Here is a 20013-nt window from a genome sequence, read left to right on the forward strand (position 1 = left end):
TGAACAGGAACATCCACAGCTAGCTCAGGTTGCCCATGACTATATCCAGCCTTGCCTTGGAAGTTTCAAGGGACAGGACATCAACCTCATCACTGGGCAACCTGTTCCAGTGTCTTGGCACCCTCACTGTAAAAGATATTTTCTTTATATATTATTTTTTTCTTAAGATTTTTTTCCTTCTATCTACCCTCTTTGAGCTTGAAGCCATTTCCCTCTGTTCTGTCACCACAGACCATTCCGAAGAGTCTGTCCCCTTCTTTCCTGTGGCTCCCCTCTAGGTTGTAAAAGGCCAGTATCAAGTTTCCCCAGAGCCTTCTCTTCTCTAGGGAGAATCAGATCCCCCAGATCTCTCAGTCTGTCATCGTAGGAGAGGCGTTCCATATCATGGATCATTTCTGTGGCCTTCTCTGGTCCATGTGTCTTCTGTACTGAGGACTCATATCTGAATACAGTACTCCAGGTGAGGCCTCACCAGTGCAGAGCAGAGGAGCAGAATCATCTCCTTCGACCTTCTGGCCACGCTTCTTTTGATGCAGCCTAGGATATCATTGGCTTTCTGGGCTGCGAGGGCACATGGTTGGCTCATGTACAGCTTGCCTTCCCCCAGTACCCCCAGCTCTTTTTCAGAAGGGCTACACTCGATCCTTTCTTCCCCCACCTTGTGTTGGTAGGAGGGTTGCCTTGACTTAGGTGAAAGATCTTGTATTTGGATTTGTGAACCTAATGAGGTTCACCTGGGCCCACTGCTCAAGTCTGTCTGTGTCCCTCTGGATGGCATCCCATCCCTCTGGTGTGGCAACCACACTCCACAGCTTGGTGAGAGTGCAATCGACCCCACTGACAATGTCATTGATGAAGATATTAAAGAATATCAGCACCAGTGATGATCCCTTAGGAAGCATCACCTGACACTGAGCCACTAACCACCACTCTCTGGACTCAATCCTGCAGTCGGTTCTTTGTTCATTGAACAGTTCCACCCATCAGATCCATATCTCTCCAATTTAGAGAGAAAGATGTTGTGAGGTATCATGTCAAAGGCACACTGAAATCAAGACGAGATAGATTACATCAGTGGCTCTTCCTGTGTCAACTGATTTAGTGACACCATAATACAAGGCCACTGGGTTGATTAAGCAGGATTTGCCCTTTGTGAAGCCTTGCTGGTTCTCCCATGTCACCTCCATAACTTCCATGTGTCTTAGGAGAGCTTCCAGGATGATCTGTTCCATGATCATTCCCAGCACAAAGGTGAGACTGACAGGTCAGTAGTTCCTGGGGTCATCCTTTTTACCCTTTTTAAACATGAGTGTGATGTTAACTTTATTCCGATCACCACAGACTTCACTTAATCTCTCTTTTATGTATTTAATTTAATTTATGTATTTATTTATTTATTATTTATTTAATGTGTTCAGAGACGGTGCAATTCTTGTCCTTCATTTTGCAAATTTAAACAAGCCAAATAACATTCATCTCTTCTCACAGAACAATTTGCAGTCCTGGCAAATATCATTTGCTTTGATTTGGGCCCACATATTTCATGAAGATGTGGATTCAGATTTGTCTGTAATTGTCTACTGTGTCTTTCAGAAATACTCTGACTGAAGCAAACACAGGATTTCATTTTCCTTTTTGGTGGAGGAAACACTGATGTTTTCCATTCACCTTTTTCTCTGCTAACATGCTAGTGTACTCTTTATTTGTCAGTTATTTTCAGTTCAAAGAAAAATCAACATTCCTAGGATATTTGGTCACCTACTTCACATAACCATGAATGTACAATTTTGTGTGTTGTCCTGAATTTTGGTACTGCCAAGTTCTTTGGCTGTTTCTAGTGGATGTTTCCTCTTCCCTCATTATGTCTGTGACTTTGTGTCACGAGCCAAGCTCCGAACTTTCTGCCACTGTCACTGAGTATGGTAAGGCTCCTCATGGGCTTCTGTAAATGACTTCCCTCAAAACTAGCAGTTTCATATTTCCTTGTCACTAGTTGTTGTCTTTCTGTTGCCCATTTACTACCATTTTTTGATTTTTAAGGAAGTCTTACTCTTTCAATCTTGAGCTAAGTGACAGTTTTTCTCATGGCACCACACCAGATTACTTGCTGACGTGTACTTTCCTACCTAGAAATGTATGATCACCCACTGGAAAGCTGCAAGTTGGATTTTATTTCACTACAAATTATTGAGAACATTCTACAGCACATGTAGCTTTATCTCAAGCCGTTATTATCTCAAACCATTATTGTTATAATTTTTTTTTTCCTCTTGTCTTTTGATTAAGATATTTAGTATGCTGCTGTTCAGCCAGACATTACCATCCCAGACTTGGATCTTGTGTAGATTCTTCATGTGGATGAAATACCCCTTTAAGTCATTGGAAAATATTAAGTCTTCATGTGAAGGAGAACTAAATTCTAAAAAGCAGGATGAATAAAGATCAGCAATAGTTCCTGTTGATCATGTTTCTAATTTTTTTAAAAGCTAAATTTAGGTAAAATGTTGGGCAGTTTAATAGTATTGTAGATTTAAGAATAGCTAGAGTGGCTGGCAGATTAAGTAGCATGTCTTTGCTGTTAAATGGCAGAGATTGTTTTTAAACAATGCTCAAAGAAAAATTATGTTAGTTTAAAATCCACCGTTCTCATTCTGTTATTTAATATGCAATAGTCTTGCAATAATGTGTGTTGGTTTGGGCTTTTGTGTGTGTAGAAAGAAATTTGGTTTTTTATTACATCAGTAAATCACGAAGATTACAATTTGTGAGTTTGCAATGCAAATTACGTTGTACTTACGTATTATCTATTGTATTTCTCTGCTGCAAAAATCAAGTGGTGCCTTTATTCTAATTTGGTTCATCTCTTTCTTTTCTTTTTCTCTTCTTTTTTCCTTTTTTTCTTTTTCTTTTTCTTCTTTTTTTTTTTCCTTTTCATTTTTGTTCCTGCTTGCAATTCAGAGTTCCATTGGGCATGATTAGATTATCTATGTTTCTTGCCAACCTCTGATTTCAGCTGACATTAAAAGAGGCAAGCAGCAAGTCTTGCCAACTCTTGTATTAGTTCTGCTACAAGAATTGTTTAGAAGCCAGCATACTCTTCAGGAAAATCACAAAGCCATGCAATATGAAAAATTAAAATGTTGTGCATACCTTTGTTGTACAGAAAATAACTTTTTCCATTCACCACTTTCAGTAAGTGATCAGTAAGTGATCAGTAAGTGATCAGTAAGTGATTGCGTTATGTCAGGGTTATATGTTTGCTTGGCCAAATATTCACTCTCTGCAGTAGAATGTAGAATAAACCAAGGGAGACATAGAAGAGGATAAAGGGATATTATGACTCAGTCTCACCTGATTTGCCATCAGTCTGTAGCACTGAAATGTTCTGGAGAAATTGTACCTTTGTGTTGAACATATAAACAATGGAAATCTCCCATTAGGGTATGTGCTTAATTTTTGCATGTAAAATTCTAGTATCCGCAGCTTGTTGTACCAGTGAATTCTTGAGTGTGGCAATCCCCACTATCAATTCAAGCTGGGAGATAAAGAGATGAAGCACAGCCCTCTCAAAAAGGATTTGAAGGTTCTGGTGGACAGCAAGCTGAAAGCGAGCCAGCCATGTGCCCTTAGAGCTGGAAGGCCAACCATATGCTGGGCTGCATCAAAAAAAAGTGTGGCCAGCAAGGTGAGGGAGGTGATCCTGGTCCTCTACTTTGTGTAATGATACGTCACCTGGAATTCTGTGCTCTGATGTGGAGTCCTCAATAGAGGAGAGACATGCACCTGTCGGAGTGCATCGAGGGAAGTGCCGCAGAAATGATCCAACACTTCCAAGGGGTTGAAAACTTGCTTCTGAGGACAGGATGAGAGAGCGGTGTCTCTTCAGCCGGGAGAAGAGAAGGCTCATGGGAGATCTGGTAGTGGCCTTCCAGTATCTAAAAGGGGGCTTTAAGAAAGGCAGACTCTTTATCAAGGCCTGTTGTGATTGGACAAGGGGAAATGGTTTGGAACTAAAAGATGGGAGACTTAGATGGGATATAAGAAAAAGATTATTTATAGTAAGAGCAGTAATGCACTAGAACAAGTTGCCCAAAGATGTGGTGGATGCCCCATCCCTGGAGACGCTCAAGGACAGGCTAGACAAGGCTCTGATTCAGATGTAGACGTCCCTGTTGGACTAAATGACCTTTAAAGGCCCATTCCAACTTAGAATGAATCTGTGATTCTGTAAGTCTGTGATCTCTGGTTGATCAGTACCTTCCTAGTTTTGAGTCTTTTATGTGTCAGAGCTCCCTGTATGAGAAGAGATTGTGATTATTCCTATCCCCCCCCCATGGGCCTACCTCAAGCTAACCTTCTCTAGAATACTCCCTTCCACCCTAGTCATCTAGTAATCTAACAGTACACATGAGAGATCTGTCTTTGTCTTCCTAATTTATCAATTTCATTTGGAACAATAAGGTATTGACAAAGTAACTGCAGATGGTATTCAAGATTCAGGTACGCTGTGGACTTACACAGCTTTGCTGTGTAACTGGAAGCACAGTTATGCTTCTGAATCATTCTGGACTTGTCACTGAATCACAGAATGGCAGGGACTGGAAGGGACCTCAAGAGATCATTGACTCCAGCCCCCCTGCTAAAGCTGTTTCCCTATAATACATCGCAGGTGTCCAGATGTGTCATGAATATTTCCAAAGAAGGAGACTCCACAACCTCTCTGAGCAACCTGTTCCAGTGCTTTGTCACCTTCACTTTAAAGAAATTCTTCACATATTTTGTGTGGAACTTCCTGTGTTGACTCTGTATATCCTGTTTGCTTTTTCTTTCATAACTACTGAGCAGTGAGGTGACATTAGCACGTAGTTGCCTACTGTACAACTGTATAACATTACAGAGTGCAAGCAACTGGCACACAGTCAGTCATTCAGGTATAATTAGAATTACGTTCTTCACATGTAGTTTACATTTTTCTGCACGTGATTTAATCTGCTGTTTTATTACGTAGCCATTTGGTATCATGACAGCTTTTGAAGGCAACTTTACTTTTACCTAGCTGGATGGTTTTGATTTGGATATTTTCAAGTATCTGAATTGCCTCCTCCTAAGCAATCATCTTTTCTAGATCACTTACAACAGCACTGATATGTTTACACCCTTGCATAGATCAGTTCTCTGAGAAAAACAGCCATCTTTCCCTTTGCTTCCTAAGATCAAACGCCTTGTTCAGATGTTTCAAGAAGTTAAGATCACGTTGAGCTAATTTAATCTAGAATTTAATAATTTGAGATTTAAGAAGACTTTTCTTTTTTCCTATAGTATTGAAAACAATTTTCTATGTGGAACTAAGATTAAAAAAAAAAAAAATGTACAGGAGAAAAGCATTTTGATAATGTTCATAGAAATTTCAGATCTGAAATTCTAAAATGTCAAAACAATTGTTCTTAAATTTTAAAATGAAAATGTCATAGAGATGTATTAAAAATAAAAAAGAGAAATTTGTTTCCACTGGATTAATTGAAATCAGCTATTTCAAACAAGTTGTTGTTACAACTGCTATGGCTGCACTTTGCAAGGGGAAAAAAAACATCATCTGAAATTTTCAGAAAGTTAATTTCTCTTTTATTTGTTTCCTGCATTACAGTGGCACTTGGGAATTACGATTGGCAGTGGGCAAACAGTGCATAAGAATACTTAATACCTTTCTTCAGAAAGAGTTTATACATTCAGTATTATACATGTTCTCAGTTTTTTCTTGTTATTGAGATAGATTAAAAATATTCAGTAACAACCATGAATATGGTTTAGTACAGTTTTATATATGTGCGATAATACTGTATTACTGAGTTGATAGAAACTTCTTTTCATTGCTGTTGTTAATCTGTTGTTGATTATCAAAAGTTAAGTCATTAATATATGGAGTACATCTCGCTGTGATTTTAGTGGAGCATATCTAATAAAGCAAGGCATCTGAAATTTGAATGTAATAAAAATGCACTATTTAAATAGAATATCCCTGTGAATGAATGCTGCTAATGAATCTGCTGTGATACTGAGCTTTTAATAAGTCAAGATAGGGTTATGAAATATTTGCACAATAAGAGAAGTGTTTAGTTTTACAGTGACTGTCAACTATTTGTGGTAAAAAATACGCTCCTTTAAATGAAACGTGCTTTGAAGGTTGAGATGCCATAAGATAAATGTGTAATGGTTGTTACGATTGTTTCAGTCTTACTCAAATACTCTTTTTGTGGAGAAAGAGAAACTTGTGTGATTATGATCAGAGGATAAAAGAAAGAGAGGTACATGAGGGATTGTGAGGAAAGGATGCTGACAACCATTCAGTAGGCAGACAGCCTTCACTTCTTTCTTTTGTTTTCAAAGATATACATTTTCTTTCTCTCCTAAAAGGAAATTTGAATGTGAGGTTCTGAAAGTGAAAATCACAGATTCAACTTTTGAAATAAATAACATAACCTTTGGAATATTTTTATGATTAATAAAATACTGTTACTTCTGGTGTCTTATGAAAACAGGAATAGCTGTTGGGATTTGTTACTGAAAGAAGAATATAAAAGCACAGTTGCCTTGCAAAGCACAGAGTAGACAGTTTTAATTAAAATGGAGAAGGAGGAGAGTGGAGCTTGTCACTGGAGAGATGGAAATGTCACCTGATCAGATGTTTTCGCATGATTAAAAACATGAATCATAGTGGAAGCAGGGAAAATGACTCTTCCAAAGATAAAGTGTCCTCACCCAGGCCATACCCAGGCCATTCCCAGGAATTTTTCTTAGACTTCAGTCCTCCATCCTGCAATCTTCCTGTTCTGTCCTTGTCTATCTCTCATCCACAAGGAGTCCATGTTTTGATTTCACCAGTGATGCTGGTAACCCCCTCCCAGAGAGTTTGTGTGCCTACATTCCTGAAGGTCTTCACCTGTTCCAGCTTCCCCTGCTAGATCAGAGATTGAGCCAGACGGACAGAGGTCCCTTCCAGCCTCAACCATTCCTAGATTCTGGGATTCTTTAATTCAGTACTTCTAGTGTTGTTGCGTATTATCTATGGGTTATCTATGACAGCAAAGAAATCGCCACACCGTGCCCTTGGTACAACTCATCAGAAGTGAGAAGAAAAATGCCTCTTTCTCTAGATAGGACTAATGTGCTCTGACAGTTTTAGACAGGAGGTGTTATGTGAATGTGAATTGTATGAATTTTTTTGTAACTAATGTCACTCTGAAATATCTGTTAAAGGCAAATTTAAGGTTATTAAAGAAATTTTTCATTATTAGTTTTTTTTTTTGTTTCTTTTGTTCTTTTTTCCTGTCATGATTAGGCCTGGTTTGGCCTAGTTAATAAAACCATGATATTTCCAGTGTAACCTAAAAAATACTCACCTGAAAAATAGTATACACAGGGATTTGCAGCCAAAATGGGATGGGGATAGAGGTTCTATAAATTTGTCTTAAACCTCTTCATTTCTGAATATGACAATGTCTATTTTTTGTACATGCCAATTGTTTTTTGAATACTTGTTGTAGATTTTAGCTTGGTAAGAGTTATTGTATGTTTATTGCCTTATGCTTATTATTATTTCCTGTCGCAAAATCTCCATTCTTTAAAGAAATGCAGTAAAATGGTTTACATGTTTTTAATCTGAGATATTGTGTCTTTAGATGCTACCTGTCTTGATTTCCCCAATATATTAAAGACAAACTACAGTACTAATCTTAAAATCTGATTATACCTAAACTTACAACACATAACGGAACAAGATTTTCTGTTTCATTAGCACATCTTCCATGTATATTAATTACTGACCAGTCTGGTTTTAGATGAAAAGGATCAGATTCTTTATCTACTACTCAGTGGCACGTTCTCTTTTCCTGTGGAATGAATAGGTGTTGTGGGTCTTACATTTATTTATGGACTGAATATTTTACTCCTCCATAATGCTTTTAAGGAATGAATATTCATAACATTAAATATATAATGAGCTAAGTTTGCTTTTAGGGATGAAGCTGAGTCAGAAGAAGTTTTATGACTTCTTTGTAGTTCAGCTGTTTGGACAGAAGCCTATAAAGACCAGATATTTTAAAATCCTATAGTTGTGCTTAATACATAAAATATATCTCTTCACTATTTAGTAAACATTATAATCAGTAATTTGTCAGAAGTAGACTTTTCTTGCCACAGAAATATGTTGGAAATCAGTCAGGAGTTATGTATCTTCGTCCCCTTGTTGGTCCCCAACGGGAAAGGGGAAGGGGAAGGGGAAGGGGGAGGGGGGGGAGGGGGAGGGGGAGGGGGAGGGGGAGGGGGAGGGGGAGGGGGAGGGGAGGGGAGGGGAGGGGAGGGGAGGGGGAGGGGAGGGAGGGGAGTGGAGGGGAGTGGAGGGGAGTGGAGGGGAGTGGAGGGGAGTGGAGGGGAGGGGAGGGGAGGGGAGGGGGGGAGGGGAGGGGGAGGAGGGAGGGAAGGGAAGGGAAGGGAAGGGAAGGAGGAAGGAAGGAAGGAAAGGAAAGGAAAGGAAAGGAAAGGAAAGGAAAGGAAAGGAAAGGAAAGGAAAGGAAAGGAAAGGAAAGGAAAGGAAAGGAAAGGAAAGGAAAGGAAAGGAAAGGAAAGGAAAGGAAAGGAAAGGAAAGGAAAGGAAAGGAAAGGAAAGGAAAGGAAAGGAAAGGAAAGGGAAAGTTGTGTTGAAATGAAGTCCATTTGCTTAATGAATATTGAGTAGCACTATCCATATGTGTATGGCTGTAAGAGGTACAAGCAGCTATGTGCTCTGTAGATAGAAATCCGGGGTCTTGTTAAAAAATGCATTTTCATTAGTGCTAACCTTTTAGTAAGGATCTGTGCTAATTAGGTTTTAGATGTATCTGAAGACTTAATGTTTCATGCATAACATCCATAGTTCAGCCTGCACACAAGAACTCGGAAAAATTACGAACAGACCTCAGTTACAGGTTTGATTAGTGTTGCAGTTAAATCATAGACTCATAGAATGGCTTGGGTTGTAGGAGATTTAAGGCCTATCCATTTTCATCCCCCTGCCATAGGCAGAGCTGCCACCCATTAAATAGGCTGCCCAAGGATCCATCCAGCCTGACCTTGAACATCTCTAGGTGTTCCAGAAGCTGGGCTTCCGGGCAGTCTTCCAGTGCCTCACCACAATCTGAGTGAAAAATTTCTTCCTCACATCTAACCTAAATCTCCCCTCCATTACTTTAAAGCCATTCCCCATTGTCCTATCACTGTCACGATGTAAATGAAGTAAAGATGATCCCAAAATGTCTGCCCTTCTGTTTAGTTAGGTTTAATTACTTACTGTGGCTTGTACTGTAACTAAGACCAAAATCAATCAAAACCAGTAGTCTCTACTGAATACTGTAAAAATCTGTGATTAAAGATAGCTATGATCTGTCAGAATTGCTGATGATCAACAGTACCACTGTAGATTATTTTGTAGGAAGAAGCAGTGTCTGTTAGTTAATGTCTTTCTTTTTCCCTCTGTTTTCTAGATGCAGCAGTTGTTCCATGAGAACTATGAACACAACCGCATGGGTTATATTCAAGACCTTCACAACAGCAAAATTCACACAGCTATAACACTTCATCCAAACAAAAGGCCAGCCTACCAATACAGGCTGCACAATTACATACTGAGTCGCAAAATTTCCGAACTGCGCTATCGAACCATTCTTCTCCATAGGGAACGTGCCCTCATGAGCAAGCTCAGTAACAGCAAAGTAACAAAGGAAGATCAGCAACTGGGAGTGATACCATCTTTCAGTAATTTCCAGCCACATGAAAGATCTGAAGTCATCGAGTGGGAATTCCTGACAGGAAAATTTCTTTACTCAATGGTAGAAGGCCAACCACCCCGGCAGAGTGTGAACAGTGTCCTGCGGGCTGCGCTAGATGACACTGTGATGCAAGTCATGGAAATGATAAATGAGAACTCTAGGTCTAGAGGAAGACTGATTGATTTCAAGGAAATACAATATGGATACCGCAGGGTGGATCCTATGCATGGGGTGGAGTACATCCTGGATTTATTACTCTTGTACAAAAGACACAAAGGAAGGAAAGTTACAGTTCCAGTGAGACGTCATGCTTTCCTTCAGCAACTGTTCAGCAAACCTTTCTTCAGAGAAGCAGAAGAACTAGATGTAAGAAGCCTGCTGGAGGATACCAATACTGACACACAGTCTTTCTCTCTTCTTTCAAATTCTTTAAAGATTTTTTCTTCATCATTCCAAAGCACCAAAGACATTGTGGGACACAGTGACAAAAAAATACATATTCTTGTCCCTCTTGCAGGAAGATTTGACATTTTCTCAAGGTTTATGGAAAACTTTGAGAAGACTTGTCTGATTCCCAGACAGAATGTAAAGTTGGCAATAATTCTCTTCAGTTCTGAGTTAGGACAGGACTCCAGTAAACACATAGAGCTGATGAAAGAATATAGCATTAAGTATCCTAAAGCAGATATGACCCTATTTCCTGTGGCAGGAAAGTTTTCCAGAGGTTTAGGTCTTGAAATGGCTTCATCCCAGTATGACAATGGCACTTTGCTATTGTTCTGTGACGTAGATCTGATATTCACACCAGACTTCCTACAGAGATGCAGAGAAAACACTATTCAGGGAGAACAGGTTTACTACCCTATCATCTTCAGCCAGTATGATCCAAAGGTAGTATATGGAGGCAACCCTCCAGCTGACAGTAGTTTTATTTTCACAAAAAGAACTGGGTTTTGGAGGGAATATGGATTTGGAATTACGTGTATTTACAAAAGTGACCTACTTACTGCTGGTGGATTTGATACCTCAATTCAAGGCTGGGGTCTTGAGGATGTAGACCTCTATACTAAAGTGATAACATCGGGCTTGAAGGCTTTTAGAAGTCAAGAAGTAGGGGTTGTTCATATTTTTCACCCAGTTCATTGTGACCCCAGTTTAGATCCAAAACAATACAAAATGTGCTTAGGATCCAAAGCAAGTACATTTGCTTCAACCATGCAGCTCGCTGAACTCTGGCTAGAGAAACATTGGGGTGTCAGATACAATCGAACTGTCTCCTGACATCCCAGCCCATTTGGCCTTTTAAGGGGAGTTTACCTCATTGTTTTTTTATTTTGATGTTGTATTTTTAAACTCCCTTCTCTTTGTCTTCCAAAGACTGCTGACCTCAAACAAGATGAGTCTGCTGTTCACTGATGTTTCTTATACCTACTGAACTGGTTAGGTGTACTCTTTCAGATTTCTTTTATTCGAAAATCAGTCAAATCATGGCAATCACATGATCTCATGGAGCATATCCATCACAAGAGACTACATCAGAAGAATATTCTTTTTGGCTTTAGGATACAGTATCATCTTTGTTGCATTTTTCAGACTTGATGTGATACAAATATTTAATAGTGAAGGTACCACAAAAGTGCTTTATGCTTCTTCTGGGGATGGAACTTTGTTAGATAAACTTGAGTTTTATAATTTATATGAGGACTTATATGTATAAACACTACTTTTCTTCATCTTTAGAGTTTTTAAAGTAAGCGAATAACTATGATTGTACCTTTATTTTTAAAAAGAAAGAAAAACTGAGGAGTTACTTGCAAATGCAACTGGTACTGGCTACCAAGTTACCTTAAACGTCTTATTAGAATAACAAACTCCTCAATGTTCTTCACTCTAAGCGTAAATGAACTTTATTTTCACAAGGAAAGGAATTTAATCAAATCCTCATATACATTTTAGGAGATTTGTGAACCAGTGTTCTTCATTTGCAGACAAGAAGCTATGACATAACATGGTTATTTATGATAAAGTGCAGGCAAACAACATTCTTTTTTTGAAACACTTAAGTTGGGGCTTCTCTTTTTAGAATGAATCTCTAATATATAATTTTCTTTTACATTCCTCTCATAAACTGCACTATATAGAGAGCGTTAGAAGTTAAAGCTGTATCTTTTTTTTTATGTTTTCTGTGAATATTGGTACTCAGAAACAATTTGTTGTTAAAATTAAAATAATTGTAGAATAATTATTTAAGTTTCAAAATTTATAATTGCTGGTCAAAATTCCTTACCAATATATTTATATTAGTGGAGGTTTTAGGTCTGTGTTAAAATCTATCTCTCTGGACAGCCTGATGTTGTCATATTACTGATTTATGGAGTAATGTATTTAAAATGATATCAACTTAAGAAATAATGAAAGCAACTTTTTGTATTTTAAGAAATGTTTATATGGGGATCTACAAATGTGCGTGTGTGTGTGTGGTGTGTGTGTATATGTCCCTATATATGCATACATATATATATATATATTTATATATATGTACGTATATATGTATAGAGAATCATAGAGAATCATTTTAAAAGATGTTCCTATTTTAATTTCAGGCAGTGAATTTGTTACGATTATTTTTACCACATGCTTAGAACATTTCATATTATACTGTGGTACGAGTTCAAAGACATCCAAGAAACCATCAACTTTCAGTCAAACTTAAATGCAGCGGGTACTTCTGATCTCAGTACTCTAGATTTCAATCTGCATTTCAAATTGAACTGGTGTCAAAGGTTTACGGGCTGGTTTGGCCTGGTCTTGTGACTAGCAGGGTGGGGGGACACAGGGACCTGTGCCCCGGAAAAGGTATAAGAGAAAAAGGGGAAAAGGGTAGAGAGATGGGCCTAAAAACAAGAGAGCGGCAACAATCTCCTCAGAAACAAACTATTTTACTAAATAAGATATTAGAATGCAAGATAGCACACCATAATACAATATAATAAAATACAATTGAAACTAGTAAATCAAATTAAATGAGAGAGTGTGTCTGAAAGCCAAAGGTCTTACTCTAATGCTGTGGTGAGACAGCACCCGCAACAGGGACAAGCCAGACAATTGAAAGGGCTGTCAGATAACCTAAGAAGGCCTTTTATCTTTTCCCACTGAGCGGAAATGATAACAGAACAGCAAGTAGTCCTCTGGGGGATGTAGTAGTTCTTCTCTTCCAGGACAGGTATCCGGACCTGGAGCATTAACAGTGTAACTCCCAGTGCACCACATGATGTTATGGTGTGGAATACCATAACCAAACATCATAAAACAGTGACAACTGGGGGGGAAAAAAAAAAAAGAAAAAAAAAAAAAAGTAAACAGTTATTGAAGTTTTCATATGCTTAAATACATTTTTCATAGTGACTCCCCCTCCTGCTACCCTCTCTGTGTTTCTTTTCAAACAGCAACCAAGGGGTTGGAATTCACTGGCAAGTCTGTTTGTGTGAAGATATCCTGATAAAATAAGGCACCGGGAGGGTACATAGGTCAGTTAATGTCTCTTATTTGTGAGTCCTTGTTCTGGATTTACTGTGCAAGGAAAAAGGCATCCATGAAGGGGAATGGGTAAACTGGATAATAAAGGGCTGGCCATAGCCTTTTTATACGCTTTTAAAAAGGCCAGGTCCATTGCCTCAGAAAAACTAGTAATTGTAGTAGATGACAGCAGATAACTCATGCATGTCTGCCCTCCCAGAGGAGAGCTTCTTGCTTATCATTCTTCTGGAAATTCCTAGCCCAGTATCAGTAGCTCAAATGTCTGGAGAAAATAAAATTATTAGAAAATAAAAATATTTGTTTTGAAGGAATTCTTGTGGGCTTCTCTTTGAATCTGCGTGAGTGCAAAGCTCTCGCTTAATTTGATTAGAAAGCCAAGAGCAAGGAACAGGAAAGTGAATTCCTGCTGATAAATGTTTGTGATGGTTTCATCATAGAATCATAGAATGGCTTAGGGTGGAAGAGACCTTAAAAGATCACCTAGTTCCAAATCCTCTGCCATGAGCAATATTGCTAGCCACCAGATCAAGATGCACAGTGCCTCATCCAGCCTGGCCTTGAGCACCTCCAGGGAGGAGTCATTCACAGCTTCTCTGGGCAGCTTGTGCCAGAGACTCACTGCCCTCCAAGTAAAAAAATTCTTCCTAATATCTGATCTGAATCTCCCCTCTTTTAGTTTAAAGCCATTCCCCCTTGTTCTATCACTACCAGATTGTGTAAAAACTTGGTCTCACTCCTGCTTGTAAGCTCCCTTCAAGCACTGAAAGACTGCAATTTGGTGTCCCTGGAGCTTTTTTTTCTTCAGACTGGGCAAGCCCAGCCCTTTCACACCTTCTTAATAAAAGAGGTGCTCCATCTGTGCATGTTTGTGGCCTGTTGTGGACCCGCTCCAACAGCTCTTCTTCCCTTGTGTGCTGGGGGTCCCAGGCCTAGATGTAGTCCTCCAGATGAAGCCTCACCAGGGCAGTGCAGAGGCGGACAGTCACCTCTCTCTCTGCTGTCACCCCTCTGTTGATGCAGCCCAGGATGGCCTTCAAGGCTGCAGGACTGCAGGAGCACGCTGCTAGCTCATGTCCAGCCTCCCATCTACTAGTACCTGTAAGGCTTTCTCCACAGAGTTGATCTCAGGAAGTCTGTATCTGGGATTGCCCTGACTAAAGTGCAACACCCTGCACTTGGCATTGTTGAATCTCATCAGGTTCTCATGTGCCCACTTTTTGAGCCTGTCCAGGTCCCTCTGGGTGGTGTCCCTCCCTTCCATTGTGTCAACTGCAGCACTCAGCTTTGTATCATCAGCAAGGGTACATTTGCTGAGGGTACATTTGTTCCCACTACATCCTTTCCTATTCAAAGGAAGATATTTCTCTGAGGCCCTCTGCATGCTTTTGTGGGTTTTGCTCCAAGTTTCCTTACACATTTCGTGCACATGAATGAAAACATGAGTGAAAATAATGTAAATAATTATTAGAAACATGTAAGGAAATAATTATCTGCTGAGGTATAATCCGGTGCTTATTTCAATTTTTTAACTTAGAGGCCAGAAAGTATTTGCTCAAAGTAAAATAGTAGAATAGAACAAGAAATTAAAGCAATCATTCTCTGGGGATTGATGTATACAGAGGGCTTGCAGGATCAGGTCCAAAGCAAAAAGTTAGTATCTACTAGTATGAATATTTATTTAATGTCTGACTGGTTCATTTGTTTATATGATGAATGACTTTGTTTAAAAAACAAACAAACAAAAATGAACAAAACATTGTGTTTATTATGAATTATTGCATTGACTTTTGAAATAACTATCCTGAAATAACTTGAGAACTTGTGTTAGTTTGCTTAAGGAATAAATGCTTTATAAAGAGATCATATTAAAATGAAAAAAAAAAAACCACTAAACACTAAAGCATTAGAGTAATATTATGGATGTATAGATTAAAATGGGAATGTCTCTGCTAACCGTTTGCTTTTGTCTAGTTTGAATCACAATTTCAGTTGTAAAATGAAGTTTCTAAATGTACATTGTCCCTTTGTAAATATCTAGTTAATGGATTCACAATGGAGCAAAATGACAAGTTTTTTCCAAAACCTCCTTACCCTGAAAATATGTTCCTTGAGTCTTAGCAACACACGGCTTAGCCCAATCCTGACATGGTTTCCAGTTCACAGTACTTAATTTGAGAGTGCTTGCATCAGAGTATGCTTTTTCTCAACCTGGAGAAAGGCAGAGATGTTGGGGAGTCATTTTGGAATCTCCATCTTGTATCCAACGCACTTCCTGACTGCTACCAGCACTGCTTGAAATGTCTCCTTGGAGCTGCAAGTAGGCAACCCAAATCAGCATGGAAGAGCTGGTTGCTGCTGCTGGATGCTTTTGGGAAGCAGAAGGACAATTTTTTCAGGGCTTGGGATGAGTGAATGGAGGAAGTTACACTGAAGTTTTATTGAGATAGGGTGGCATGGTGTCATGCACATAACTCAGTTTTCCTGTGGAAAGAGGAATGTGATCCCTCTGAAGTTCCTTACTTCCTATCAGGGATCTTGGTGAAGGAAAGGAAGGACAAAAACAGTAGTCCATCCACTCAGTGGGGCTAAACCATATACTTGAATACCGTCTACATTGTATGAGACCTGGGGAAAAAATGCCAAAGGCTCTGTGCCAGAAAGAGATACGGAGAGAGATGCCTTGTGCACTCAGCAAAGACTAGAAGGATGCACAGAAGTGCCTTTTGGAGCCTTAAACCACTGTGTGGTTTTTCAAGAGCCACACTACTCTTGTAAAAAAGACTTGCAACAATGGTTGGCTTAGGAGTGAATTGTAGATCTTAAGGAAATGTGGAGATTTCCAGGAAAAATAACAGATGATTATAAACAGAGCAAATAATTGATTTAAATATATTTTGGTGTGGCAATTAGTTAACACATACTTTTCCACATGGGGTATTTTGCGCCAAAGAACAAAGCCAACTTCAAGAAACAAGCAAAGCATATTTATTGTCTACATCCTTTATTTTCCAGCACCTTGAAGTCAGAAAAAATTATTGGACAAAACTACGAATTTCTAATTTAGTGACTGGAGGATTGTTTGTTTTTCTACTCCACTTTTTAAAAAGAGAAACACGTAAGGGTAAAAAAGAGGACAATGTGAGGGTAGCAGTGATGATTATGGTCCTGAATTGCAGCTCAGAATATTAGATAGAGGTTTAACTATTTAAAATAACTGAATACCACTAAAGGTCTTCCTCTGTTAAAAGTCTGCATATACCACATAAAGTTAAATCAATACTTTCTTAATTCCTTTCTTTTTTAGAATAATTTTCTGTAGTCTTCTGTTGTCATTTATTCACTTGTTTAATGAGTTGGTTTAATATAACTCATCATCTCCTTTCTGTTTTTCCCTTTTCTTAGGTCTTCCCTTTGCAATGTATATTGCTACAGTAGTTGCATGTTTTTGTTCAGAGCCTCCATTTTCCCATACAATCCCTCTCAAGTTCCCTGTTTCCTGTCAGAAATCTTAGAATCAAAGAATTGCTCAGGTTGGAAAAGACCTTCAAGATCGTCAGGTTCAACCACAACCTAACCACACTACCCTAACTCTGATAACCCTCCCCTAAATCATGTCTCCGAGCACCACATCCAAATGGATTTTAAACACATCCAGGGATGGTAACTCAACCACCTCCCTGGGGAGCCTATTCCAGTTTATTCCAGCTTAACAACCCTTTCTGTAAAGTTCTTCCTGATAACCAAGTTGCGCCTGATAACCATGACTCAACTTGAGGCCATTTCACCTCGTCCTGTCATCTGTCACCAGTGAGAAGAGACCAGCCCTGCTCTTGCTCTAAGCACCTTTCAGGTATTGGAAGAGAGCAATAAGGTCCCTCCTCAGCCTTCTCTTCCCCAGACTAAACAGCCCCAGTTCCTTCAGTCATTCCTCATGGGGCATATTCTCCAAGCCCTTCACCAACCTTGTTGACCTTCTTTGGACCTGCTCCAGCACCTCAATGTCCTTTCTGTATTGCAGTGCCCCAAACTGAACACAGTACTCAAGGTGGGGCCTCACCAATGCCGAGTACAGAGGCAGAATGACTTCCCTAGTCCTGCTCACCACACCATTTCTAATACAAGCCAGGATCCCATCGACCTTCTTGGCCACCTGGGCACACTGCTGGCTCATATTCAGCTGACTGTCCATCAGAACACCAAGGCACCAAGGTGTCAGGCAGCTTTCCAACCACTCCTCCCCAAGCCTGCAGGGTTGCCTGGGGTTGTTGTGACCAAAATGCAGGACCTGACACTTGGCCCTATTGAAACTCATACAGTTTACCTTGGTCCATCGATGCAGTCTTTCCAGGTCCCTCTGTAGTGCCTTTCTCCCCTCTGGCAAATCAACACTCCCTCCCAGCTTGATGTCGTCTGCAAACTTACTGAGGATGCACTCAATCCCCTCATCAAGATCATTAATAAAGATGTTAAATAGAAGCGGCCCCAGTACCAAGCTCTGGGATACACCACTAGTGACCAACGGGATTTAACTCCATTGACCACAATTCTTTGGGCCCAGCCATCCAACTAGCGTTTCACCCCATGGAGCGTATGCCCATCCAAACCATGAGCAGCCAGCTTCTCCATGAGGATGTTGTGGGGGACAGTGTCAAAGGCCTTACTGAAGTGCAGGTAGACCAGACTTACTTTCATCCACTAAGTGGGTCACCTTGTCATAGAACAAAATCAGATTTGTCAAACAGCATCTACCATTCATAAACCCATGCTGACTGGGCCTGATCCCCTAGTTGACTGTTAATTGGTCCATGATGGCTCCCAAGATCATCCGTTCCATAACCTTCCCAAACACCAGGGTGAGACTAATAGGCCTGTAGCTATCAGGATCATCTTTCCAGCCATTTTTTGAAGGTGGGCGTCACATTTGCCAGTCTCCAGTCTACTGGACATCCTCTGTTAGTCAGGACAGCCAAAGGATGATGGAGAGTGGCTTGGAAACCACATCCATCAGCACTCTAGTGTGCAAACCGTCCAGCCTCATGGGCCCGTGAGCATCCAGCTTTCAGAGTGGGTCCAAAACCATCTCATCATGGATATGCAGGGCCTATTCTGTTTCCCATCCCTATCTACCAGCGCAGAGGGCTGTGTGCCCGGGAGGTAACAAGTCTTACTATTAAAGACAGGCAAAGAAGGCATTAAGTACCTCAGCCTCAGCCTCATCCTTGGTCACCAAGTTGCCCTCGGCATCCAGCAAGGGATGGAGATTCTCCCTCGCCCTCCTCTAACTGTTGATGTATTTATAGAAATATTTATTGTTGTTCTTGACCTTAGTGGCCAAGTTCAGTTCTAACTGGGCTTTGGCTTTTCTATTTTTCTCCCTGCACAGCTTCATTTTGTACTAACCATAGTACCCTAACTCTAACAACCCTCTGCTAAATCATATCTCCAAGCACCACATCCAAACGGCTCTTAAACACATCCAGGGATGGTGACTCAACCACCTCCCTGGGGAGCCTATTCCAATGTTTAACCACCCTTTCTGTAAAGAAGTGTTTCCTAATGTCCAACCTAAAATTACCTTGGCGCAACTTGAGGCCATTTCCCCTCGTCTTGTCACCTGTCACCAGTGAGAAGAGATCTACCCCGCTCTCACTGTAAGCACCTTTCAGGTACTGGAAGAGAGTAATAAGGTCTCCCCTCAGCCGCCTCTTCCCCAGTCTAAACAGTGCCAGCTCCCTCAGCCTCACCTCATAGGTCTGATTTTCCAAGCCCTTCACTAGCCTCGTTGCCCTTCTCTGGACCTGCTCCAGTACCTCCACGTCCTTTCTGTACTGACCCCAAAAATGAACACAGTACTCAAGGTGAGGCCTCACCAATGCCGAGTACAAGGGCAGGACGACTTCCCTATTTCGGCTCATCGTACCATTCCTGATACAAGCCAGGATGCCACTGCCTTCTTGGCCACCTGGGCACACTGCTGGCTCATGTTCAGCTGATTGTCCATCAGAACACCAAGGTCCCTTTCCATCAGGCAGCTTTCCAACCACTCCTCCCCTAGCCCGCGGGGTTGCCTGGGGTTGTTGTGACCAAAATGCAGGACCCAACACTTGGCCCTATTGAAACTCATACAGTTAACATTGGCCCATCGATGCAGTCTTTCTAGGTCCCTCTGTAGTGCCTTTCTCCCCTCTGGCAAATCAACACTCCCTCCCAGCTTGATGTCGTCTGCAAACTTACTGAAGGTGAACTCAATCCCCTCATCAAGATTATCAATAAAGATGTTAAACAGAAGTGGCCCCAGTACTGAGCCTTGGGGAACACCACTCAAGTGACCACCCTTGGACTTGATGATCCTTGAGGTCCCTTCCAACCTGAGTAATCCTATGATTCTGTGATTCTGTGATTCTATCCCCTCATTGAGGTCATTGATGAAGATGTTGAACAAGACTGGACCCAGCACCAACCCCTGAGGAACATCGCTAGTTACTGGTCTCCAACCGGACTCTGCACTGCCAATGATGACCCTCTGTGCTCTGCCAGTCAGCCACTTCCCAACTCACCTCACTGTCCACTCATCTATCCCACATCCCCTAGTTGGCTCCTTCACCAGCTGTGTCAGGATGCTATCCCCCACACACTCTAGGAACCTCCAGAACTGTTCCCTGTCTGCTGTATGCAG

The 20013-nt window shown here is 40.6% G+C and overlaps 1 protein-coding gene across 1 annotated transcript in view; it reads left to right on the forward strand.

Moving 5' to 3' along the window:
* CHSY3 (chondroitin sulfate synthase 3) overlaps nt 1-16280 on the forward strand; it is a 154954-nt gene extending 138674 nt beyond the window's left edge. Inside the window, exon 3 of the mRNA XM_019610565.3 lies at nt 9516-16280. Coding sequence (XP_019466110.3) covers nt 9516-11081 — 1566 coding nt within the window. The 3' untranslated portion in view covers nt 11082-16280. The remainder of the gene's footprint in view (nt 1-9515) is intronic.
* The last annotated feature ends 3733 nt before the right edge of the window (nt 16281-20013 follow it).

This window comes from Meleagris gallopavo, chromosome Z, assembly GCF_905368555.1.
Source record: "Meleagris gallopavo chromosome Z, MGAL_WU_HG_1.1, whole genome shotgun sequence".
Lineage (NCBI taxonomy): Eukaryota > Metazoa > Chordata > Aves > Galliformes > Phasianidae > Meleagris > Meleagris gallopavo.